This window comes from Haliaeetus albicilla, chromosome 25 (assembly GCF_947461875.1).
Source record: "Haliaeetus albicilla chromosome 25, bHalAlb1.1, whole genome shotgun sequence".
NCBI lineage: Eukaryota > Metazoa > Chordata > Aves > Accipitriformes > Accipitridae > Haliaeetus > Haliaeetus albicilla.
This window is the reverse complement of record NC_091507.1, coordinates 1,026,557-1,051,326: the sequence shown is the minus strand read 5'-3', so window position 1 is coordinate 1,051,326 and position 24,770 is coordinate 1,026,557. Positions and strand designations below refer to the sequence as shown.

At 36.8% G+C, this 24,770-nt stretch overlaps 1 protein-coding gene across 13 annotated transcripts in view; it reads right to left on the bottom strand.

Moving 5' to 3' along the window:
- Positions 1-24,770, bottom strand: part of AP1S2 (adaptor related protein complex 1 subunit sigma 2) — a 31,964-nt gene that overhangs the window by 2,740 nt on the left and 4,454 nt on the right. For 2 of the 13 annotated variants that reach the window (XM_069770319.1, XM_069770320.1), the window contains exons 2-6: positions 20,989-21,097; positions 19,928-20,065; positions 11,505-11,599; positions 10,965-11,124; positions 10,405-10,437 (exon numbers count right to left, since the gene is read on the bottom strand). In XM_069770319.1, coding sequence (XP_069626420.1) covers positions 11,555-11,599; positions 19,928-20,065; positions 20,989-21,097 — 292 coding nt within the window. In that variant the 3' untranslated portion in view covers positions 10,405-10,437; positions 10,965-11,124; positions 11,505-11,554. Of the gene's footprint in view, positions 1-148; positions 3,079-10,404; positions 10,438-10,964; positions 11,125-11,504; positions 11,600-11,648; positions 14,717-19,511; positions 19,544-19,927; positions 20,066-20,988; positions 21,098-24,770 lie in introns of those variants that run through there. The other 11 variants (XM_069770323.1, XM_069770316.1, XM_069770317.1 and 8 more) reach the window with 10 other exon arrangements.

The following is a 24,770-nucleotide window of genomic DNA, read 5'->3' as shown; positions in this document are numbered from 1 at the left end:
TATAGCATCTGAAAAGAAACAGTAGTTTAATTAGAAACATTAGGCTGTCCTTTTCCATAATTATTAACAATATCACAGTAAATGAAAAGGGATACTGTGTCCTTAAGGAAACAAACAGCGTTAGTATCCAGAGTACAAATAAACTTACTTTAGCATCCTAAAACAAGACATGTCATGAAGCAGAAAAAAAGGCAGATAATAGTTAAGGCAGCAAACAAGTTATTTTTCAACTGCTTTCTAAATATTTATTAGAAAAAAACTGTCAGTAAAATACATAATTAAATGCCTTGAATCTTGCAAGTAACACCACAGCATTGTCTCTATCAACCCTGACTACGTAGCACAAAATGACCAAGCTTACAATCCTCATTCAGTTCATGTATCAGGTGATTTAGTACTGAAGGAACAAAATATGATATTTTAAAGGCAACTTCATTTGAAAGTCAGTCAGTGCTTGCTTGGAACAGGCCACCTCTGAGCACTTCAAGATGGCTTCCAAAATCCAGCAGCAAGTAAGAAATTGCAAGAAAAAGGCAAGTTAAAACTGGAAACAAGATATTCAGTGTATTTTATTTTTATATATACACACACACATATTTTATAGTGAGTTTTTTTCTCACTGATAGGATATTTAAATATTCTTAGAACTGCAGTGACCTTGATAAGGCCAGAGAGGATGGCAGGATTAAAGATTTGTATTTTAACACAAATCCCCCAAAAGGAGACACTGATTGAAGAAAAGGCTATGTGGCATTTTTAATACAACCTGTTGTATTTATATTCCAAATTACTTTGCTGCATTTGTTTAAGAGGAGATGTGCCTCCCTCATCCACCAACTTAAAGCATTTTACTCAAAAAAATTAATAATCCTACATTCTTAACTATAGCAACAGGACTCAGTATTCTAACAGAATATAAATTCTCAAGCATTTCAGGGTCTTGAAAATATTTGTAATAAAACAATTTTTCACAGTTTTAAATTGATTCGACAGCAGCAGACACAGTTACTCAGTGGTGAAACAGGATATTTACTAAATTACCTGAAAAAAAGTTGCTCAATAGCTATGAAGAAATACAGCGCACTGCTGCTACTATCTTCATAGCAGTTTAGTATTATTGTCTCCACTGCCAATTCAAAGTTGTAGGCTATTTTCAGTAGACATATACTTAAATAAAGATTAAATTTCTTCAAGTAAATTAAATTCATTGTTAGCCAATGACCTTGAAGCAATGTATTTCAGGGACATTGTCTTGACAGGCTACTTGTCCACAGATACCTCACCAGTAAAACTCAGAAAGATTTTAAGTTTTTAATACTACAGCAGTAACCTTCAGGCAGACATGCCTTCTTATATGCACATCTACAATATAATCTCAAAAGGAACACCTAAAGGCTAATGTCTTTTGCTAGAGGAATAATTTTATCAATTATGACTTTTAAGGAAAAAAGAATGAATTACACTATGTTTTGTTCACATTGTTTGTTTTAGGAAGTGTCAAACATTTCATCCAATTGTTATGGAAAACATTCTGCAGTATTATACACTACCTGCAGCTCAGAATCACCCAAGGCAAACAATGCAAATTTGAAATATATCACAACACAGATGAGGAAAAAAAGTCATTCACATGAGACAAAAGTGCATGCAATACTTTTATTTCAAACATGCCAGGAAAGCTAATTCATTACCTAGTCATTTAGAAGCAAGCAGCTGTATACAGATAACAAGAAAAACAGCATCTCATTACAGCTCAATGCACAGCATTTTAAGCCAACAGGCATGAAATAATGCAGGCTAAAGCAGCATTAACCAGACAGTCAAACACATTGTTAATGTCTTACACAAAAAAAGGCAAACTTGGAAATGGAAAATCTCTCTTATGATCTTGTTTTCTAAGATTTCAGAATGCTGCAAATCCAATCCAAATCTTTTGTCTAATCCCCTAAATCTCCCATTTCTATGTCAGTTTAACATTTGACAGGTAGTGCATTACCACATATAGTACATGGAACTAGCTGTTTGTGGTTAATCTCAGTAACCACCTCCTTGCTAACTACATGATTTATGCCTACACCAGAGCCATTTTAAAAAACAGCATTGGTTTTAGGTTACAAATTATTCTCTTCTACTAGACAAACAGAGGATGTAATACATGCCCTCTCACTCTGACCACACTTTTTAATTAAAAGGTACTTATCATATTCATCCTCATGGCAGCTCTCTGACATACAAGGTAGTCTGCACTTAAAACTGGAAATGCCAATTGAAGGACACATATTTCAAGTATGCTGTTAATGGACTTAAAAATCTTTCCAACCCTAACCATTTGTAAAGCAATGAACTTGTTCTCTCCTTCAGTAGCAGCAATAGTTTAACTCCTCACAAGAGTGTTTTGAACATTTAAATACAAATGTTGTAACTTCAGATTTACTTCAGTTGTTCTCTTTGTCCTAATCAATTCTGCCTTCCTCCTCTTTATAAGGTAAGCCACACTACCATGCCAGTCTCAGAAAAGGATACTGGTATGTGCATCTTTAAGATGCAAGGTCTGTGTAGAATTGTGTGTAACATCATTTAATACTTGTGTGTATCCACATTTCACATACTACTACTCCTTCACTAGTTTCTCTGTAAATATTAACTTCATCTACAGGTTTTAAGTGTATGTTTAAATACCACCACAACTTATTTGAAAGATAAGCACAGGTCAAGTAATGTTACAGTATAGTTATTGCAGTATATAGATGTTTAGCTCAGAAAATTCCACAGAATTTTTAAGCATAAGACTTCAAGCTTAGACACAATAAAAAAGTTAAACCATATGCCAACAAGCACAAGTTTTGTTGAAATGAGACATGTGAAGAGACAACACTGTAAAACAGAGGGGGGGGGGGAGGAAAGTACAACAGCAGGGAATGGTTGTGGTATTCTATTAGATTCAAGATGACTGGATTCACCAAGCTGATGATAATGTTCTGTCATGAGTAAGTCACAGGTCTATCTCCTCTGAAATTCTGCATGCATGATGAATGAAGCCATTTAGTACACTGGGACATTAAAGTATTCATGACGTGGCTACAAAAGAAACGTACATATTCTTATACATAATAGAAAGGTGGACAGATATGCAAGAAAACAAAGATTATCTCACTATTGTATCTCTGACATGAAAAGGACATTTGATACAGAAATACAATATTCTTATTTTTGACTACTGTAGACCTTGGGGGGGGGAGGTGTGCAAGAAGAACCATCATTTTACCTCCCCCCCTTACTTGCATGCTGGCTCCAACAACACACAGGACAACCTCACATCATGATTACTGTATTATGTAAGCTCGGAGTTTCTTCTCAGCCAAAAATTGTTTGAAGCTGAGATACTATTCCAGAGATGGACCACCCTATATTTGCTCCATTTTAGCCTCTTCAGTAGACATTGACTATTGGCTACTGTCAGAGAGAGGGCACTGGGCTAAGTGAACTTTTGGCATCACCTACCATATCTGCTCTGATAAGCACACACTGGTAACAGACCTCTAGAACATGGTGGTGAGCAGCACCATGCCAGGGCTGTACAGCAGCAGCATTACTTGCGACAAAAATTATCTATCAGAGTGCCTGTTTAAAAAAATGGTAGGTATCTGAGACACCTCTCACAGCAGGCAAAGTTTTCTTTGCTTTTGGATTATGCCGCTGAACTCAATACTCTCTTATATTACTAGCATGAACGTTAGTATACAAGCCATTGAAAGATGAGTTAGAAAGCAAGCAATACTCAGTTTTTTGTATTAAAATCAGTGCCATGAAGACAGATGTGGACATTTTTAATGGAGTAATACCAATTCAGGAGTATCAGCCTCATATATGCCCGTTCCACATCTTCTGGGAGGGGGCAAAAAAACCCAAAACAAAAAACCCACGCACAAAACACAACTCTCTGCATATTGGTTACCATCTTTTGTGATGTACCAATTAAAACCTTCAATCTATTTTAGTATCCTACCCCCAAAAATCCTACAACAGAACTGAGACTTCTAAACCTAACAATTTCCTCTGTGCCATCTCAGTTTATTCACACATTCAAGCTTGTACATTTTTAAATTCTAATCTCCAATTACAAAAAAGCACAACAAAAATATCCTAGAAGCTTTACAGGATTATACTGCTTTTCACTACCAGTACTCTGAATGTTATTCTGTAGTAAAAATTATTCTGAACAAGCCAACTACAAATCCAGTAGTTATCAAACTAATAGCAGCTATAGCTCAGTGGCAGGTGCAAATAAGTTGTATGAAGTCTGCTGTGATTTTTGGTAGAATTCAAAAGAATTTGGTATACAATAGAGAATTACAAATGTGAATTTTAACTCTTAAAATCTCTCTTACTGCTTAACTCAAATGCCAGCCTACATTAAAAAAAATGCTGAGGCATATTTCTAACTGGAAAAGGAATTGCATGATGGTGGTATACATACTAACCCCAAGGAGTAGAAGCTTTGACTAAAAAGAAAATACTAACTCTAGAACTTCTGGAGCCTCCACAGACAAAAAATTCCCAGAGGAGTACTTATGGAAAACTTCTGCTTTACTTAACACTGCTGGCATGATACAGATTCATGAAGACAACTGAAAAACAGGCATATTTTGTTACAATCTCAAATGCCCAAGTTTTACAGTTCTGTATTCTCAGTTTTTACCTGGACATGTATGTACACATGTGACTGATTCTCCTTCATCTTGAAAAACAAAGTCATGTCTTCCAGTGTTTCACCCTTGGAAACCTGGAGCCATCAAAGTTGGTGTCTTCACTGAAATGCCTGTCAAATCTCATAACAGATTTCTCAATTTTAGAACGGCTCTCTGGATGGAAAGGAGAGTGAGAGCAGCTCATTTTCTAGCACTCTTATGAGGTCAATTACCATTGACTGTTGCTGTGTTCAAAGATTATCCCAGGCTGCCCACATTCTTTTGCACACTCTTTGGCCTGGAAGCGCTGACCATGTTCCCTTTTACAAAACTGGTATCAACAAGCAAGGACATGGAAGTGTTAATTTCATTTTTATCCACTTGTTACCTGTCAGTACTTTCCAAACTTCTACTCTCCCACACACTCCCAGGGTATTCCCCACCTTGTTCATATTTTCAATGGTTTATAACTTGAGGAATTAACTGTCTGTGATGTGAAAATCCTGGTACACAAAATCAGATGATTGACTCAAATTACTGTTATGGGATTAGTGTCTCATCTTGACAGAAATTTATTATCTACTGATAAAGCAAGATAGATTGCCAGATAACAATAGGAAGAAAGCGGTTATTTTGCTCCTGGCAGCTTTTTAGCTTACAGAACATGTAAACACCCCCTGCAACTAGACTAGCAATAAACTGACATTGCAGAGGTAAATCTAAAAGATTAAATGGAACACAACAGTAGCTGAGATATGAAGAGATAACAGCAATATTGTGAGATGGGAAACACTGCAGTTTCACTGAAACCTCTGTACCTCACTGAGGACATCCAAGACCATCACATACAGAGGGTCTGGCACTGTGAGCAGCCTGACAAACAACAGAAAGGAAAATAAAGTTTTGACAAATTATTTGTCATCACAGAACTACAGTATCTCAAAGCTCCAACTATGATTTGTTAAATTTTTCACTGCATTCCCTGCAACATTGTCTCCAGAGCAGTTAGCCTGCTGGTCTGAATACCAGAAAAGACAATTTGGGGGAGAGGACAGATATCAACTTCCACAATCAGTATCTAGACTACCTTGCCTTCCTTCTGTGGGACTCTGCAGACCTCAGACAACACTTGAGCCTGTGAAGCATGTCCTTAAGATAGCTAGCTACCTGGATCTAATGAGTTTATAAATGAGTTGACAGAGCAGCTAGGGAAAGAGGCAATGGTATCCTTACAGCACAATACAATGGCAAACTAACATGAAATACTACCTCTGAAAAATCATTACTTATTTAAAAATTTGCATGTAGATTGTTTATCTGACTTTAACACATAGATCTTAGATCCTAGTTTTGCCAAAGCAGTAATAGCTGTACAATACAAGCTGCACACTGCAATTCCACAATGTTTTAGAATCCATCTTTCTCAAACTGACATCTGTGTTTACAACTCATTTTAAAAAGCTAATAATACTCTTAAATTGTCAGCCTGTGTCATCAGATTTGTAAATTAGAAAAATGGTAGAGCTGATTTGAGTCAACAGAACTATTTAGCTAGCCCAACCCAACTGACATTTTTCTCAGTCAACTCTGTCACGACCCAACCTAATTAAAAGTCATAATCAAACTAAAGTTACAAGGGACTTCATTTAATCCAGTTCCCCAAACAGCATACCTGTAACATTCCTGAGAGATATTTCATCTGTTAAAGGCATCCAGTGATGGAAACTTTTTAATGCCCCCCCCAGGCTATCTACTTCAATGCTTCATTATCATCACCACTAGAAAATTTGCGTAACATCTACTTTAAAATTTTCTTGCTCCAACTTAAGCTATTTCATGTCTGTAGTGGACAAGAAAACAGTCTCTTTCCTCAGGCAAGAGAGAAACAAGAAATGATTTATGCCTACACCAAACTGACTCAAGTTCAGTGTTCTGCAGTGCTGCCATTTACTGACATCACACAGCAGTGACATAGACTTCATGAATACTTGGCACACCTTCTTTTTCAGGGAAAGTTTGCTTACCTTTTTGTTTTAACTTCTTTCCCATCAAAACCAGCACAAAACCTATGAAGGCAAGCCATGTTAAACTGCAGACAAAAATTACAACTGCTACCTTTTGATAAACACTTGGCTTTTTTTTGCCCAGCATCTAAACAAACCCTAAGCTACAACAGACAAGAGGCAGGACCATGGAGCACACGGCAGTTTGGGAACAATTATACAGAAAAAGGCTATGGGGAAAAGAGAAGGAATGAGAGTTTGTTTAGAAACATGAAGTTCTTACAGCAGGAAGATATTAACATTTAACAAGCTCTTATTTAGCAATGCTTCAGAAGGAATTACTTTTACACCCTACTTCCAAATCTTTATTAGGAAGTATTTCCAATGAAAGGCTGGGTATAGGGTCTGGCTGAGATGCAGTTAATTCTCCCCATAGCAGCCCTCGTAGTGCTGTGCTCTGCATTAGTAGCCAGAAAGGTGTTGATAACACGCCAGTGTTTTGGCTACTGCTGAGCAGCACTGGCACAGCATCAAGGCTGTCTCTCCAACATTTTCACCCCCCTCAACGGCAGGCTGGGGCTGGGCAAGATCTTGGGAAGGGACATAGCCAGGACAGCTGACCTAAACCAACCAAACAGATATTGCATACCATATGACATCAGCTCAGCTATAAAAGCTAAGTAAAGGGAGACGGAAGGGGGGCATTTTCATCTTCCAGAGCAACCACTACATGTACTGAAGCCCTGCTTACCAGAAAATAGCTAGACATCATCTGCTGATGGGAAGTAGAGAATAACATCATTTGTTTTCCTTTGCTTTCATGTGCATGACCTGTGCTTTCACTTTATTAAACTGTCCTTATCTTGACCCACAAGCCTTTTGTTATGTTTTCTCTCCCCTATCCAGCTCCCAGCCAGGGTCAACCTACCACAGGTTGCTTTAGGAGATTGCTGCTGTTCACTTGCCTTTTCAGGGATTTCAAAATAGTAGAGTATCTGTTTCTCAATCTTTGGTTAGCTAACTATTCAGAAACTCCAATTACACAGTTATTGGGAAAATTCTACTTTACTTTCAAAGGAGAGCAAAGGGTTTTCTCACAGAGCCTAGAAACACCCATGAGGTCTTGAACACATTCAAAGACAAATATTAACTATGACGCTGTTCAAAACCAAAGAACAATCCTACATCAATGCCAACTACAAGTCAAGACCTTGTCTGCAGCGTCCTATACAGAGAGGATAAAAAAAGAAATCTTCAAGATTGGTGCAAATTAGTCAACACAATACTCAACTAGAGTCTGAAACAGCAACAGTCGTCATGCAAGCATTGTTCAGCAAAACATCCTAGCATTTGCACACACTTCAGGTCTAAAACATCACCTCAACAGACAAGAGCAGAAGGATATGACACAAGATCAGCAGTGGCCTGCCTCCCTCCCTGTCAAAAGCAGACTTTAAAATATCAGTGGAAACTTCATGTACTGTAACCAGATAATAGTGGGTGCTTTCTGCTTCTTAGTTGCTATTCTGATCCGCTGGATCAGAGGTGATAATCGCTCCATGAGGCAGTGCTTTATACCTGCCAATCAGTTGTTAAGCAGTGAGCTATGAAGAATTGACAGTCTAATCTTTAAGGGTAAGATGGTTCTAAGCATCCACTGTAGGGTCCACTTCCCCACCACAAAAACACAAATGCTATAAGCAAATACTACCGCTGAACACTTTTGTATTGTGAAGCTAGAGCCAAGATTATTACAAATCACCGAGTTCTCTATCACATAATCCCACAGTGTCTGTATGTTTGGCAGTTTGCCAAACTACACACATAAGGATTCATTAGTGTTTTCTTCCATTTTCTTCCAGCACTGCAGCTACAGGTTTGCATTACCTATTTCACTTTGCTTAAGGAACTGTTTCTTAAACTGCAGGGCTGTATCTCTGAAGGGATGACCAGAATATACTGCTGTAAGAAGCCATGTCACATCCAATATCATTCAGCTTCCATGGCAATGGCATTTAAGCATTCTTCTTCCTTCCTGTTTCTGCAGGATTTTGCCTTCTTATAGTTGTTTGGACGAATGTTTGCAGGGCCAAGTTGTAAACACGGAAAAGAAAAGCTGCTGACTATGTTTTTAAAGATGAGCAATTTAAATTGGATCTGTTTAAATGCATCTGAACTCCAGTTCTAGAATGGTCATACGAATATTTTCTCTGGCACAAAGGAAAGAGGCAGGGAAAGGACAGCTGAAAACTCTGTCAGCCAATACTGCTGCTGAAGCTCCCTGCCACACTCCTATGACTCAGGCCAACAGCAGGGGTGCAGCATAAAGACAGGTAAATTAGAACTTGCCTAACTATGCTAGCTGACTTGGGTGTTCACAGCAGACATGAATCAAGCCAAGATACATGGGGAACACTGGCTTTTTAACACTTAGATACACTAGGAGTTGTTAAAAAAACAAAATTTAAGTTACACTATTAGCGTTAGCAAAAGTCCTGGCTGCCACCAAAAGCAGCTGCCTTTTACTTCCCTTTTCAATGCCACTGCTTTCCTCCTCCTGGCACGTCCCTCATGCTCCCCTCTCAGATTTTACCTAACAAGCTAGGAGCCACATAATCACAGGGCAAGTGGATCAACAGAAGTGCCACCACAAAGGTAGCAGCAGGAATGGATCTGTCCTCAACAAGAGTCACTGTCAGCATGGTTTTAGGTGATGAGGAAACTGAACTCTGACTCAAGACCATGACTTCACCACCTGTAAACTCTTGATACAAAGCATACATTTATTCAGTAGAACTTGAGTGTACAATAAAAAGATTTCACCCTGTCTAGTTGTATACCACTTCGGTTTTTCAACATTATACAAGGCTTACCTTAAATTTAACCAAATTCTGTATGGAATAGACTACTGAATATGTGGCTTATTACACCTGCCATACAGCACCTGTAGAACTCAACACCCTAGTTTACAAGCAAATCTCTCTGAAACAGCCCTCAAAAAAACCAAATTCTACTCATTTAGTGCTTTTTTATGCTTGATAGAGTAACACAGATTAAGTAATTTGAAGCTGTATAACCTCTAAGTTAAATATCAGGTTAATCCAAGCACAGAAGCTGTACAAGTCAAACTCCTCCCCTTGCCCAAAGATAACCTTCTTTACCTCAGGAGATCTTTCTTTACCACAGATCATCTTCATTCCAATATACAATCTGCAGTTCCTTCCTGCAGGATATCCCCATCTCCTATGTGCAACCATCTATCTGTCCCTCTCCAGTCACCCCAGCAGATGCCATCCCCTTGTCTCCATATTCTGTGGAATCATGACAATCATGTAAATTAAGTTCTGTATACAGCAACTACTCCTTCACTCCTTCCAAGGAAGGGTACAGGCCAGGAATAAGCACCCCATGAGCATGTGAAAATGCCACTGTGTTTAAATTCATGGGGACAAAGCACATTTCTTCAACTAAAACTGTGCCCATACATAGAATTCATCAGGGACATACTGTAGACAAGTAAACCAGAGTCACACAGAATTCTCTAAGCCTGAGCTTACATGTTCCAGAATTGGTCTTCGTAGCCATCTAAGACAACAAAAAAGATTAAGACTCCTAAGTAAAAGCTCTATGCTTAGCATCGGTCCCAAACAATATAAATACTTTTAAAGTTTTAATCACAAGGAAACTTTTATAATCACAGTATTAATACCAACCTCACCATAAGAATTATACTCTTCGTACATGAACTTATGATGAAGAGGAGAGAAAAAGCAATAAACATGGGGAAAAAACTGTGGGAAAAATCAAGCTTGAGCATTTAGGTTTTCTTATTCTTGTTTTAGAATATGTCCAAACTAATATAAAAAAATTTATTTTGAACAAATTACTTGTTGGCTGCCCTAATTCTACAGGTCCAATACACAAGCAGGCTATTAGCTACTCCCCACTCCAACACAGATCAACAGCTGTACCATATACTAGGTAACTTTCAAATGGTAAAAAAGCCCATACACCAACAATGAATTTGATTTTGAACATGTTACAAAATATTTGTCTATTATAATAATTTTCTTTTGTCTGGAAACTAAATCCTGATATTTATAAAGCTACATATGAAATTAGATCTATTACTGCAGTTCCACATTACAAAAGCCAATTTATTTACTGAACTACTTTGATATCATGATATCAAGTAAGCAGTGGACTAAAGTTTTCTCCAGCAAATCATTTTCATGTGCATTTTAAACTTGTCTTACGTAAAATAAAATCTTACCTTTATTAGTAGGACTGCCACAATGTATTCCACTTATGCTTTGGACAAAAATATGTTGCAATGCACTATATATGCAAATAAGCTTTGTTCTGTCATGCAGCATCCGGCACTTGATATACAGTCAATTGCAGCAGCACCCAGTCTTTTTAGGGCCCATTTTCTTTGCACAGCAGGTGTAAACAGCTCATTTTCCAGTAAATACATGTTTACATGGGTTGATTGTAAGTAAACAAAGCCAAACATCTGTTTAGTTATTAGTTTTGGTATCCATTTCTCTAACTTGCATTATCCCACTTAATTATCAACACCAAAGAAAGCCAGTAGAAGTCAGACACTTCAGGTTGATGCGGTTAGTACAAAAAAGGAAAATAAAAAGGAACACTCAAAGCACTCTTCAAAGACCATCATGCAAGTGTTGCAGAAAGTTAAGCCCATCACCCATTTTGTGTTTACCCTTGCAAGGACTTAATTACACGTGCAGCAGTCTTTGCATAGCACCCATTTAATCCATGCCACCAAAATGGTAAACTTGGTAGTTACCAATCATTTAGATGGGGGTCAAACAGGCTAATGCCTTAGATTGCTCTTAATCATAAGATATCCTCAGACAAACCTCCCCAGTCTTCATTCTGGCTCTACAAACACAAAATCAAGCAGCAGTGAAAATGTAATACCAACTACTTAAAAAACCAACCAAACAAAAACAATCCCAACATCTGCCCAATTATTTACAGCTTATTTCCATTTAAAACAAGAGTTAGAAAATATTCTAAACTATATACAAAAGTAAATTCAGTTATTTCACTCAAATGTGTTTCAGCTATTGTTCTTAAGTTAATACAATTTTATTAGGTCCTACTAAGAGCCCACTGTTAAGAAAGCAAACAGAAATGCATCAGTAAAAAAACATCTGTTAAGACCTCAAGTAGATGCATTAAAAAACCTTGTAAGTTTATTTTTCATTTCTTAACAAGATAAAGGATATTAGTACCTTAAAAAAATAAGTTTGAGAGCTGTTTAAAAAGCTTCACCTGTGCTTGAAGGAGTATCAACTGAAAGATTTTTTTTTAAAAGAGAACTTAAGAACAATTTTTCATTATTATAACAGATTGAGAGCATAACAGAATAGGATGCTACCAAATTTACATATATTTAATTCGGCAACTAAGTTTCACACAGTATTATTAGTAACATTGATATTAAAGTAAGGCTTGTTCCCTGAAAGGAAATAAGAGTTTCATTCAACTTATCTACCTACCATCCCTGAAGTAATTTAAACAATTTAATTCAAGAGCTATTTAATCGTATTTACTATTAAGTCATCATTATTACTTGCTGAGCTGTATGTGATAGGCCAGTCATCTTCATGTAGTAATGCTTGGTGCAAAAGTTGAACATTTTCACTTTAAATGATCTGTTAATCAAACATACTTAGATTTCTCAAAGAATTGTGAACAGTAGGTCTTCTCAAACTTTTTTTTTGCCTTTTTAAAATCAAATTCTCAGCATAAGATTTTAAAATAGATACACTTTTAACGCATCTTGATATCCAGCACCAGAACTGCTACTGTTGCTAGACAGCTTGGCAACAAACAACATAGCTTCTCCCTTAAAAATAATAAATAAAAGCTCCAAAACACATACCAGCAATGTTCCTGACATTTGTACAACACACAGATAAGACCACAAAGAAATGAGAATCTAAAAACCCAACACAATGGGATGTCTCCTGGGGGAGTTCATATTCTTTTCACCTACTATTCTGTGGCACTCTAAAACCATCTTCACAGGTAGTGAGAATTTTAGGAAAGGATAGTAGCACTGCAACATGACACATCATCTCAGACAACTGTCAGACACCAGAGTAAAAATGGAATTTTCTCCTCACTATCTCAAGGTCCAAACATTAACATTGGTCTTTTCAGCATTCTGCCAGATTCAGGGAACACGTTCTATTAAAATGCAGATTAATGTGCTCATTCAGAAAGAGCATCTAATTTTGAAGATAAGATTCTCCTTACTGTCAAGCAGTCCTCTGCAATTGTTCATTGCATTTACTATGTTTATTGACCAAAAGCACACAACTAAGCTTCTGAAAACAGCTATGGCATATGCAGCAGTGCTAAGATTTTCATTGTATCACCCTGACACAGTGCTTCCACAGACAGCAACAGAATATCTCTGGAGAAAAATCTATCAGTTTAGTGTACAGATAATAAATATACCCTTAATAGAATTAGAATCTATGAGGAGTGTGGTGTACTGTTAATATACCCTCAACAGTTCTACAAGAATTGCTTATATCAATGATCAACTTTGTAGGTAGTTTTGTAAAGTGGATGTTGTTGGATCAGTATTGGAATTCACATCAGAGAGGGTACTGAATAGTTACCAGACAGCAAGGACTTCACTTACACTAGTTTGTCTTACTTATAATTGAAACTTCCTAGTGTTTTGATTTGCAAAGCTGACTGAAGGATACTGATATGGAAGACTCCTTCCTCACAACTTGAGTCTTAACTTCTCATCAGCATTTTGATTTCTTTAATAGAATAAGACTACTCACACCTTACATGCATACACGCTAAACAAAACAGGAAAAAAGGAGAATATTATAGAGACAGATTTACTAAAATGGCATTTTAAAGGTCTGAACAAAAGCTCCTCAGGTGAAAAGTGGACTGCTTTATCATTTTCAATTCATAAAGCCAAGGACAGATTAAGATTTGACAACATGTTTCTGGAAAGACAACTAGATTTCTGAAGCATTTAGAAATCACAGCCTGCAAATCTGTAAGTCCTAAGCATCATGACACATCCAGAAAAGCAAGAAGCTTCACAAGGAACATTAAGATGCTGAACTGCGTTTTTTCCAAAAATAATCAGAAGACTCACATACAGACCAGTAAATACTTAAGTTACCAGAAAATAAGCAGTGTGAGAACAGGAAGGACATGAAGTATGGCATGGTAACTTCCTGGATGCTCAATGCCACTTTTTCAAGACGACATTTAAATCTGAAAAGGTTAACTTCTCCTCCCCCCATTCCTACTCGGGAATAAAACAGAGATGCAGGTTCTACTATTAATTTTCTGGACCAATTCCTAGTACTTTAAATGGAAGAGTATGATTTAGTACATATTTGCAGGAAAGCCTACTCCACTGTACAAGGAGGACAGTTCAAAAGTATCTATTAAAAATATGGAAACAGCTTTGATAAAGGGTTACAGACCTGTCTGCTACTATTAAATTTACAACTAGTTGTCTTTAGAGGTTTGTTCCAAAGAGAAGTGATGTACCTATGATTACTGATTACATGTATTCTTACAGTTCATTCCATCTAAAGTCCAGCTGAATTTATATTAGGTATTTATGAAGCTATGGTGACTTAGAAAACTGTTGGCAGGTTTTATCAGCAATTTTATAAACTCAATAGTCTATAGTACAGTCAATGACAAGCAAGATAGCCATAAACATATATATATGAAGTCAGAAATACAGTTCTATATAGATTTTAATTTACTTTTTACTTGAACAGAATGCTACAAAGAGCAATTAACACAAAACATACACAAAGAATAGATGATAGCATGACAAGGCTTGGAACTTTAACTGACACATTTGGAAACACCATGCTCCCACAGTTCCACACAATCAAACACTTTGTAACTTTATCTCCTTGCTCTCCATCCTGTGATCACTGAATTGAAGCAGCAGTGTAGTTTTTATGAGAAGAATAACCTATATCGAAACTGAACAAATTAACAAATTTCCCTAAGAAGAGATGCAAGTAAATTTTTCCAAAGTGAAGCATATTATATATACAATCTTATAGAGCACCACTGTAGTCAAGCACATATACAAGGCCTACTTCATTCAAAAAATAACCATCTGTTCAATTGATGTGGGAAAATGAACACAAAAGCAACTGACCTCTTACTACGGCAGTCTTTAGGAATAAGCAATTCGACTTTTTATTCCCAAGACTGGAGGTAAAAAAACCAATCTCTCACACTCAAAGTATCTTACAAAAAGCCTTTTCCACATGCACGCATTTTCTCACCTACTACTTAAAAAGCACCTACATTTTGAACAGCACAATTAAGAAAGCATGCGATACCTCAAAGAGTAAATTGAATGCACATTCCCAAACTGGACTTATTTATACTGCTTATGTATAGATTTTACCTATCATATAAAATCAGAAATAGTTTCATTTCAGGTTCTTAAGTAACATCTAGAACCAGTACCATAAACAAGCTCACTTTATTTGTGATCAAATTATCAGAGTCAATATCTTCAATATAAATGGGCAAGGCATACACTTCATACTTAAACCAAAAGATCAAACAAGCTAACTGCTTTATAACCTCTTTCCTGCTACATTTCCAACATCCTTCAGGGACTAGAGTCTGAAATGCATTTCACAAAAGTGTCAGCTACCAAAACACTACCACAACTTACTGTATCTTCTACACGTTGGGAGGGATTCCAATCCACAAAGATCATAGCTATTTCCTAATTCTTAAATAATGAACTAACAATACATTCCTTTCTCTTTCATGCTAACTCTCATAGCTCCCCATACATATCTTCCAAAATGTAATTACAGATTATTATCTGTACCTAAAATGAAGAACATACATGTCTTAAGAACTGCAGTCTTAAATTGACCAACCAAGCTGACTACCTGAAATCGAGCCACAAGTTACACATGAAGAACAGACAGCAGTGAAGGCAGTCAGATCTCCATTACAATAAAGATTTCATTATTCATTCTTGTTTCACATTGAGAGGAATACAGGTATAGCCAAGGCAAATAATGTCACTGCCAACTTCAGAAGGCAGTCTATTTCAGTAGTCTACATTTAAGAGCTAACAAGTGAAAACTGAATTAATTGCATTAATTATGGTAAGTTCCTCAGGAGACTAGAACGAAACAGGTGCTTACAGAGGCTGTTTCCTAAACCAGACAACAACCCTTACATTCCCACCCACTCCAGGCTTAAATATCAGGTATTTTCTTTTGTCATTGCTAATGCTAACACTGCTTTATTTTGCCATATCTCAAGGACAACCTAATACCATCTTGACACTATTATGCATCCCTTCAAACCTACAGTTTCCAATTAGCACATTTCATCTCCATGAAGAAAATTTTCATGGCATACACAGGAAACGCACCAACTTTTAACTTCCAAAGATGCTCATTCTAAAACTAAAAGATTAAATCTACATAGCAGCCCTAAGCATCTAGTGCACATCAGCTGACACTAACAATTCAAGCACCCTTCTGGATATAGGATGAAGTGAGGGCTTGGGATAGCAAGGGAAATAAGGTGAACTGATAGCATATCTATTATTCTTCATGTGGAAGGACTAGTAAATACAACCTGAGGCCAAACTGCAAGAGCCTAAGAAAAAACATTCACATAGCTTTTAGATTTTTGATCATTACTAAAATAGTGATGGAAACAAACAAGTGTTATTTGCTAATAGATCCACTGGCCTTTTTATTGAGATACCGCTTAAAAAATATGTATTTTAAGTATTTTAGATGCTCTGCAATCAACTATTAAAAGAATACATACACACCCAGAAAATAGTGGTGAACAAAATGGGGATAATTTCCAAAATACTTCTATAAAAATTATGTACAATGAATAACAAAAGGAATTTTCACTCAAAGCCAATGTTTAGGAACTTTCTTCTACTTCAAGTGAAGATGAGCAAAGTCTGTATAGATTTGCTTGGTTTAGATATTAGAATTAACTCCTTGATTTTAGTGTTTCAGCACAGTAAATGACCATGAACTTCCAAGCACCATACTGAATTACTTGGACCATCAAATAAAAACACAGCAGTTAAGACTTAAGTGAAAAAATCAGATCCTGTCTTTTGCACAGAACATTTTCTTGCTAGGTTCATGCATTAAAAAATTTAAGTACTATGAAATCATGCATAGGATTATCTTTTAGCTGTTCCACACACATGTATACAAGTCATGCAACAACATAATGCATCTGCCAATTTTCTTCTCTCAGCATAATTAAGTTGTTCACACGAGAATAAAGCACCTTTTCAGAAATGCATGCCTTTGTAATCCCTAGTTAAGTATTTAAAATTTCTATATCAAACAAGATCTACAATTATCAAACAAGACACATAACAGCATTCTTTTGAACAGAAATATTTCTAGCAATAAATTTGCAAGGAAGCATGGAAGCACTGGAATAATTAGGTTTTACTACCATTCATACGGATAACAGCTAATATTGACAACTGACTATTGGTTAAGTTAAAGTGGTAATAAATGGGGGGGTAAGGGAATGAATATTTGAGCTGAGCACATCACTGAAGAGCTAACAAGAAAATGAAGGTGGAAAAGGCTTCAAGGGTTAGTAGGTTTCAGGCACTCTAGCAGTTAGTAAGGGGACAGCACAGCAAGATCTTAATGACAAACTGAAGCAGGTGCTCAGAAACAGAAGTACATCCTGGAAAACTGCCACAGAAAATACAAGGCAAGGCTATTAAGAACTAATTCACTATTCAGCAATCTATCCCTCTGCATTTTTTTTAACATCATGCAAATAGCCACTTAATGTATTTGTAATGATTTTCCTTTGTGTAAGTATTCTGTACAGCTTTTAATCTTTAAGGTGCTTCATACATTAATGTATGTAGCATTACTAATTAATAATGTTGTATATTCAACACTGATTAGTAATTTTTAAATTAGGCAATATAAGTATTCAGGGCCAAATAAAAGTCCTTTTGTTGCATATAATTAGAATCTGACATGGTCAAAAACAGACACACAACCACCCTGCTAGAAATGGTTTGCATTTGGAATCAAACCACATTTCATTCCAGTAGCTTTGAAGTATTCTAGGAAGCAAAAATTAACTGAAAGTACCAAAGAGTCTTCAGTTGTGACAAACTATTATTTTAACAACCCTCTTCACACTCAGCGTGCACATAGCAGTGGTTGATACAAAAAACAAACCTCTGCAGAAAGAGTCCAACTTTATTGGAAGCTCTATTTAAACACAAAGTCAGACTTTTGTGGGGTTTATAAACTAAAACACAGATATATGGAGTAGTTTCATGATCAACAGTCAATATAATACAACTAAGAATGAAAAACAAAAATAAAACATAAGACTACAGTGGTGCTGTGAAAAACTGTTACATTCCAATTTAATCAGAAAAGATTTAATAAACCTTAACAGAACAGAAAATCTCAGAGATAGGGAAAGGAAGGGTAATCAGAGTAAAGCTATCAGGGCAAGGGAAAAGTCTCCCATTGAAAAAGTGATATGTCCTTTTGCAAAAGATTTTTAACTTGAAATTATATTAAGTGTAAAAAGACAATGCTAATTGCTTGTATAGAAAAATCAGTAATTAATTCCTAGAGGTAGAATGCATTTTTGCTATAGAAGAACCCTAAGAAAATAATGAAAATAAAATTCAAAACCAGTGAGAATGAGAAAAATACAGTAATTCTATTTTACATATCATTAACTGTGCATCTGCAGGAAACAGACTGGAATGGATAACTAATCTGTTATATCTGTTTTAATATAAAGAAGAACAAAGAATTTTAAGAGAGTAAGGGGATTATTTCCCCCCCGCCCTTTGTAAACTGCAACAGGACTTCTGGTTAAAATTAATTCCTTCTAAGAGTAAAGAAGGGCTCAACAAAAACTGCATCAGAACACAAGCAGTAAACAAGTGCATATATTTCCTTCCTAGAAAAATAGGGTAGCAAATCTGTGTGTAATGGCTGACCTTTTTCATAACACTAACTAGCTCTTGACAGACAAGAACTTTAATGTGCTGTGGATTTGCCTGTACTCTGAAAGGATTACAAACACAGTTACAAGGGTAAAGGACATTATGTGTTTCCCCATCCTATTAATACCACCTTCAACAAAAAAGAGTACCAAGTGGAACACAAAATGGTTATATGAGAATTAAGCAATTAACTCGCAGGACAAAATAACAAATTGAAGGTTCGCACGAGGGAAAAAAAACAGAGTAGCTTACATTTATACAGAACCTTACCCATGAACCTGAGTACATTTAAAAAAATTAAGGTTCATCACCCCTGTTAAACCACACGTTCCACTGACTTGCACACAACACTGATGATTCCCCCAGCACACCAGAATTCTGTGACTTCCGTTTAGACATTCAAGGACCTTAACACTGACCTCAAGACTACAGCAATTCAGTAAAACAAAACAAAAAAACAGCATAGGATGGAGAAACATGGGGAAATGACACCAAGTTTTTCTATACCATTGGACCCCTTCCCTTCAAATGTTTTCCAAAGAAAAATGGTAGAGATGCAATCTGTCCCTCTTCAAAGTTAGTAATGAACAAAAAAAAAAGCATTCAAAGTGAAAAAACAAATGTTCTTATACTTCATTTTGTTATGTTTCTATGGCACTACTATTACTGCTTTATCAACTGAAAAGACAGAAATGTTCCAGAGTAAGCAACCTATAGCAGAAAGGCAGGTCTTTAGAATAAGAACTATACCTGAATGAGTCTCAAAGAAGAGAGTCAAGCTTCTGGATTTCAGCAATGAAACAGTAAAGAAGTGAACATGCATCAGGTATGACAAAAAACTAATGGTTGATTAGTAAAAAGAAGAAATGAAAGACAAACAAAACTAAGTTAAAGCAGCATGAACTATCACTATCTAGGTATACACATAAAACAGCCACTTGCATGTCTAGCAAAACATAAAAATCACAGTAGGTTACAACATAAACATGCCAAACAAAATGAAAAGAACAGATAACATCACCATATAGCACAATTAGGACAACTAACTAGAAACTACATGCTAAGCATGCTAAAAAGCACTTTCTACAAGCTTAGAGAAACAGGAGCTTTTTCAAATCACAGCCTACCATGCTGATACTTTGGCCAGAGAAGCTGAATTTGCTTACCTCCTGTAAGAGATCTGCCTGTTCAATGGCTTTGAGAACATTTTTCTTCGAAGTCTCTTGAACTTCCCCTCCTAAAAGGAACTCATCCAGAATGAAATAGGCTTTTTCAAAGTTGAAGATGATATCGAGTTCACATACCTAAAAAAACCATCAAGCATTATTGCAGAGTGGGAGGATACTATCTATTGAGGTATATCCTCTCACAAAACTTAACTTGTTCAGAGCTTCACCAAACTTCACCAAATCAAGATGTTAGCCTCAGGCTATAACCTTTTAAGAAATGGGGCAACAACAAAACAATCAAGTCCTTTGAGAAAAAAATTAATGGAAAAAATCTTTTTTTGCTTGAGTTAAAAACAGTTACAGCAACCTCTTTGAAAAATGTTTTCATATTTAAAAAGGGTTCAATTCACTACCATCAGTATGACGGGGTTCTTCATGAAGCACAAGAATATCCTTATAAAAGCTTTCTTCTTGCCTGCAGTATCCAAAGGCAGGTCATGCAATCTTAACAGAAAAATGTGAAAACACAATCTCAAATTTCTTATTCATCCTGTGCATTTCCTAGTCAGAAGGACTAGGAAGGCAGAAGGACGAGCAGCAGTTTTTCTAAGAGTGCTAATGTACATTACTACAGTTTGCGTTTGCTACCTGGGTAAGCAGATGTCTGTCTTTTCCCTGCTAGTTCACAACCAACTGCCTCCTTTCGAAGCAGATGCAAGAAGTGCTCACACAAGAGAGCAGTGCCAGGGAGAAGAAAAGCTGGGTGCCTAGACAGAAAGCTAAGGATAAGATTTTATCTGACCAAGTGAGACTACTATGAAATGAAACAAATACAAGCAATTAACACCAGAATACTAACAGTTGTTCTCCCAAATTAATAATTTTTTAAGTTATATAGGCAACCATCAGTTTCGTTTGGCTAAGCAACATAAGATGTCTTAGATGCACTTTTCAACAGCTAATTGATGGTGTTTTTTTAAAGTGCTGTGGGCATTAAAACAAAATGACATAATGTAAAGAGACTATGAATCTATAAAAAATAAAAAGAAATTACTTACACTGCCAAAATACTTGTCAAGAAGTTCTACATAGCGATGAATTATTTCCAGAGTTATTAGTTCATTGTCCTGACCTTCAATAGCACAGCAGAAATAGAGGCTTGCGTATCTGTAATAACAAAATAATCCTGATGTTAGCATAAGGACATGAGCAAAATGAATGCACTTGAGATGTATTACATTCTCAGTAGTCCTTCGTACGCAAGTTTAGCATACTATTACTCTAAATCAACAGCCACGCAAGTTCTACCAAAGAATGGCTGAAAAACCAGCAGACATACACATGTACAAAAGGGATCTGCCTTGAGTCAAGCAGGACTTCAGTCTTTACCATCCTTTAGCTGACAGAATTAAATTAGCCTAAGAGGTGGCTGGAAAAGGAAATGTATTTGATTGTTTGGCCTCCTGGCAGAGTTCTGGGGCAAGGTATTTTCTCTACTACCTGTAACATCCAGACACTACTATACTAATCAACACATTCAATCTTAAATTTTTATCAAACAAGCTACACACAGTGATATTAAAAACTATAGAAAATGCCTTGGGAAAGATAAATTGAATTAGCAATGAGGATTTGGTACTTATACTGAATTTAACAAATACCCCCCAAACTCCAAAACTAACACTGACATCATATAACCCAACTGCTATTAAGTCAACAACTCAATCACTACCAACTCTCCCGGTATTAGACTAATGAGAGGCCATCAGCTAGTTTCTAGCAATCCACTTCCATGTTGCAAGACAGGGAATTCTTTACTTCAGATATGATCTTGAGTTCCACTTTAACAGAAAGACCATCCAATTCTACTGTGACCTACCATACACTTGTTCAAGTCATGTTTAAAAAAGCTGATGCAAAAACAAAACAGGAATGAAAGCTAAAAAACCCATTTAGTCTTTTCTAAAGTGCCAAAACCATATGCCATACAGACACACACGGCACAAATAAGATTAAGTAACACCTGTTGTAACTGGTAATTTACATGAACCAGGAACAGCTTTTGTTTGCCTGTTTAGAGAGGACAACTGGCCACATTAAGCAGCCTGAGTAGCCAGCCCTATTGACAAACAAGTCATTCAGATGTGAATGCCAAGTTTAAGATGCATATTTGTTTCCCATGCACAGAAACAGATACATCTTTTAAACATTACGCGTATTTTATCAGCTAGGACTTTGTAAGCCCACAAAGAATCTCTCAAGGTTTTCGGCTCCAAGTCCTGCAAAAAAAAACCATTGCTTTTTGTAGTATGTTCAAATTTGTCTCCCAGCCACTCACCTAGCACCATTCATGACCTGAAAGTCCCCCCACTCTGCTCTAGCTGAGTCAAATTCCTATGACTTCATCATGAACAACTAATCACAGTAACTCTTGAGTAAAAGTTTTAAACTAATATAAAAAAATTACTGCCTACAGCTTCTTTCCAACCTACCACAAAACATGATGGGAAAGAGAGGAAGACGCCTCCATTGAAGCACTTAAAACTTTAATTCCCTTGCTCTTTCATCTCTTCACCATGGTGACTTCTCAGCTCATCAGAAGTCCTATCTGAGCATGGTTCTTTTGATTTTACATTGTTGTGCCTCACTAATTTTTCAAGGACATTTACAGTCCTTGTAGTAGCTTGCAAGATTCAATCTGTATAAGGCATCTTTTAGAGAAAGCTATTTTTAAAAGTATTGGAAAGTGATACTATAAAGAAAAATCATTCCTACTGAGGAATTTATAAGTCAAACTCCATACTATTGTATTTCATTGCAGGAGAAAAAGAGCTTTGGCACATTAGTTGACATTTACACTAATTACCAGCACTCAGGCCAAATCCATCTAAACAAAGCTTTCTTCATATTCAGATGAGCAGCACTGATTATGATGAAGTGTAGTTAAACTGTTCCCTCACAGTGCTGAAACCCAAGCTGAATCACATACCAACAGACCTCATCAAATCAAATTCAACTCAAATATTTGAAATTTATCCACACGGGACAGTCCTTTTGTGGTCCCCTATTACTTAAGATGCACAGAACTATTTTATGCAAATACCCACAAAAAGGGGGGTGCAGAACTACCTAAAGTATTTTCCCAGAAAGTGATCTGCTCTGTGTCCTCATTTAAAAGAAAATATAACATACTTTTGTAAGACTTTATTTGGCAGCTAGTGAGTAGACTACACATTCAAGCTCTGCCAACTGCAGTTTTGGAGAAAGAACACCAAGAAACAAAAACTACTCAGTGGGCAACTTGATGCAAAATGGAGGACTGGGTATCTATCATTATATGCAGAGAATATTTTTCAAAGTATTTTTTAAGTAGCAACTGTGACTAATGGATTACTACTCAGCGAAAGAAAATAAATGCAGATTCAATAAGCCTACACAGCAAAGAGCAGAAGAGTATAAACAAGCCAGCCAGCATTGCAAAGGGCATGAGCATACTACAAAGGTATACCTTTCTTCAGACACAAATTCTCAAAGGCAATAGTTTATCCTATTTTTTTCCTCTGCAGGCCAGGGCTCCAGAAAAAAACATCTACATATAGTCTGCAGCAGATAAACTAGAGGTTTTGCCAAGTGTAGAAGTTTACATGGAGACTGTCCATACGAAGACAAGTATATTACTGTACTCAGGCTGAAAAAGATTTCTGCTCTGCAGAAGCGTTGTTTCTTCCTAATGAGCCTGACAGAACCCTGTCTTTCATATGCATCCAATGAACAGGCAAATCCTGACAGTAAAGTATGCCACATCACACAACAGCAAATGTAGTGCAGTCTGTAAGAAACATTCTGCCCTTTTTACTCCTATTGCAATTGTGGTGTTTTGTTTTTTTTTTTTTCTCAACAGGTATTATTAGCAGAATCTTCAGACCCAACTCAGCTGCTTACACTCACTTAAGGAAATATTTTACAGTAAACATTCTCCACTTGTCAGAAAGGGGACCAAGTGCAGAGAGACCAAAATCACTTTGGAAAAAGTCACCTAAAAACAGAATGAAAGAACAGAAAGGAAACACAAGAGATATAAATACACAAATTCCTGCTTTCAGATAGATGGCCTTAGGGCTTTTTGTGCTAGCAAACAAATTCATGAACCTCCCCCTCAATAACTGCACCAGTTCAGTAGTGGGAAGCCTCACAAATTGTCAGGCAATGCTTCAGCAGAGTTCTCCACTACTACTCTGCTCGCAACCACGTTCAGTAACTCTGCTGGGAGATCAGGTCACTGTGGACAGAGCATAAACTTGCAAATCCTATCAGTTCAGTGGTGTTCTCCTACCAGGTGAGATAACACCTGCTTGAAGTCATCCCTGGAAATTTGTCACCAGGTAAAGCTGCAAGCAAGCCATAAGTCTGTCAGCATCTAAGTCACTTTGCATGTAGGTCCTAATTACAGACATTTAAAGCTTACGGAGTTCAGCAGGAGCAGAGCTGAACTGCCACTGACAACTCAGCTGCCTTTAAGAGGCAGACAGGTGCCTAAGGGAGCCCAAGAATCTGTGGTTTGGTGATAGCTGACCCAGTGAAAACTGGGACCACTAAAAAGTTGTGCTTGGCAAAAGATTTTTTTTCCTCCTCCAAAAAACTTACACATTTCTTTAATAAAACAAGAAGTTCTGAGACTCTGGGACAGACAGATTAGTCACTACAGAAATCAACAACAATAACACTACTGTCGTGGTTTAACCCCAGCCAGCAACTAAGCACCACGCAGCCGCTCACTCACTCCCCCCCCATCCAGTGGGATGGGGGAGAAAATCAGGAAAAGAAGTAAAACTCCTGGGTT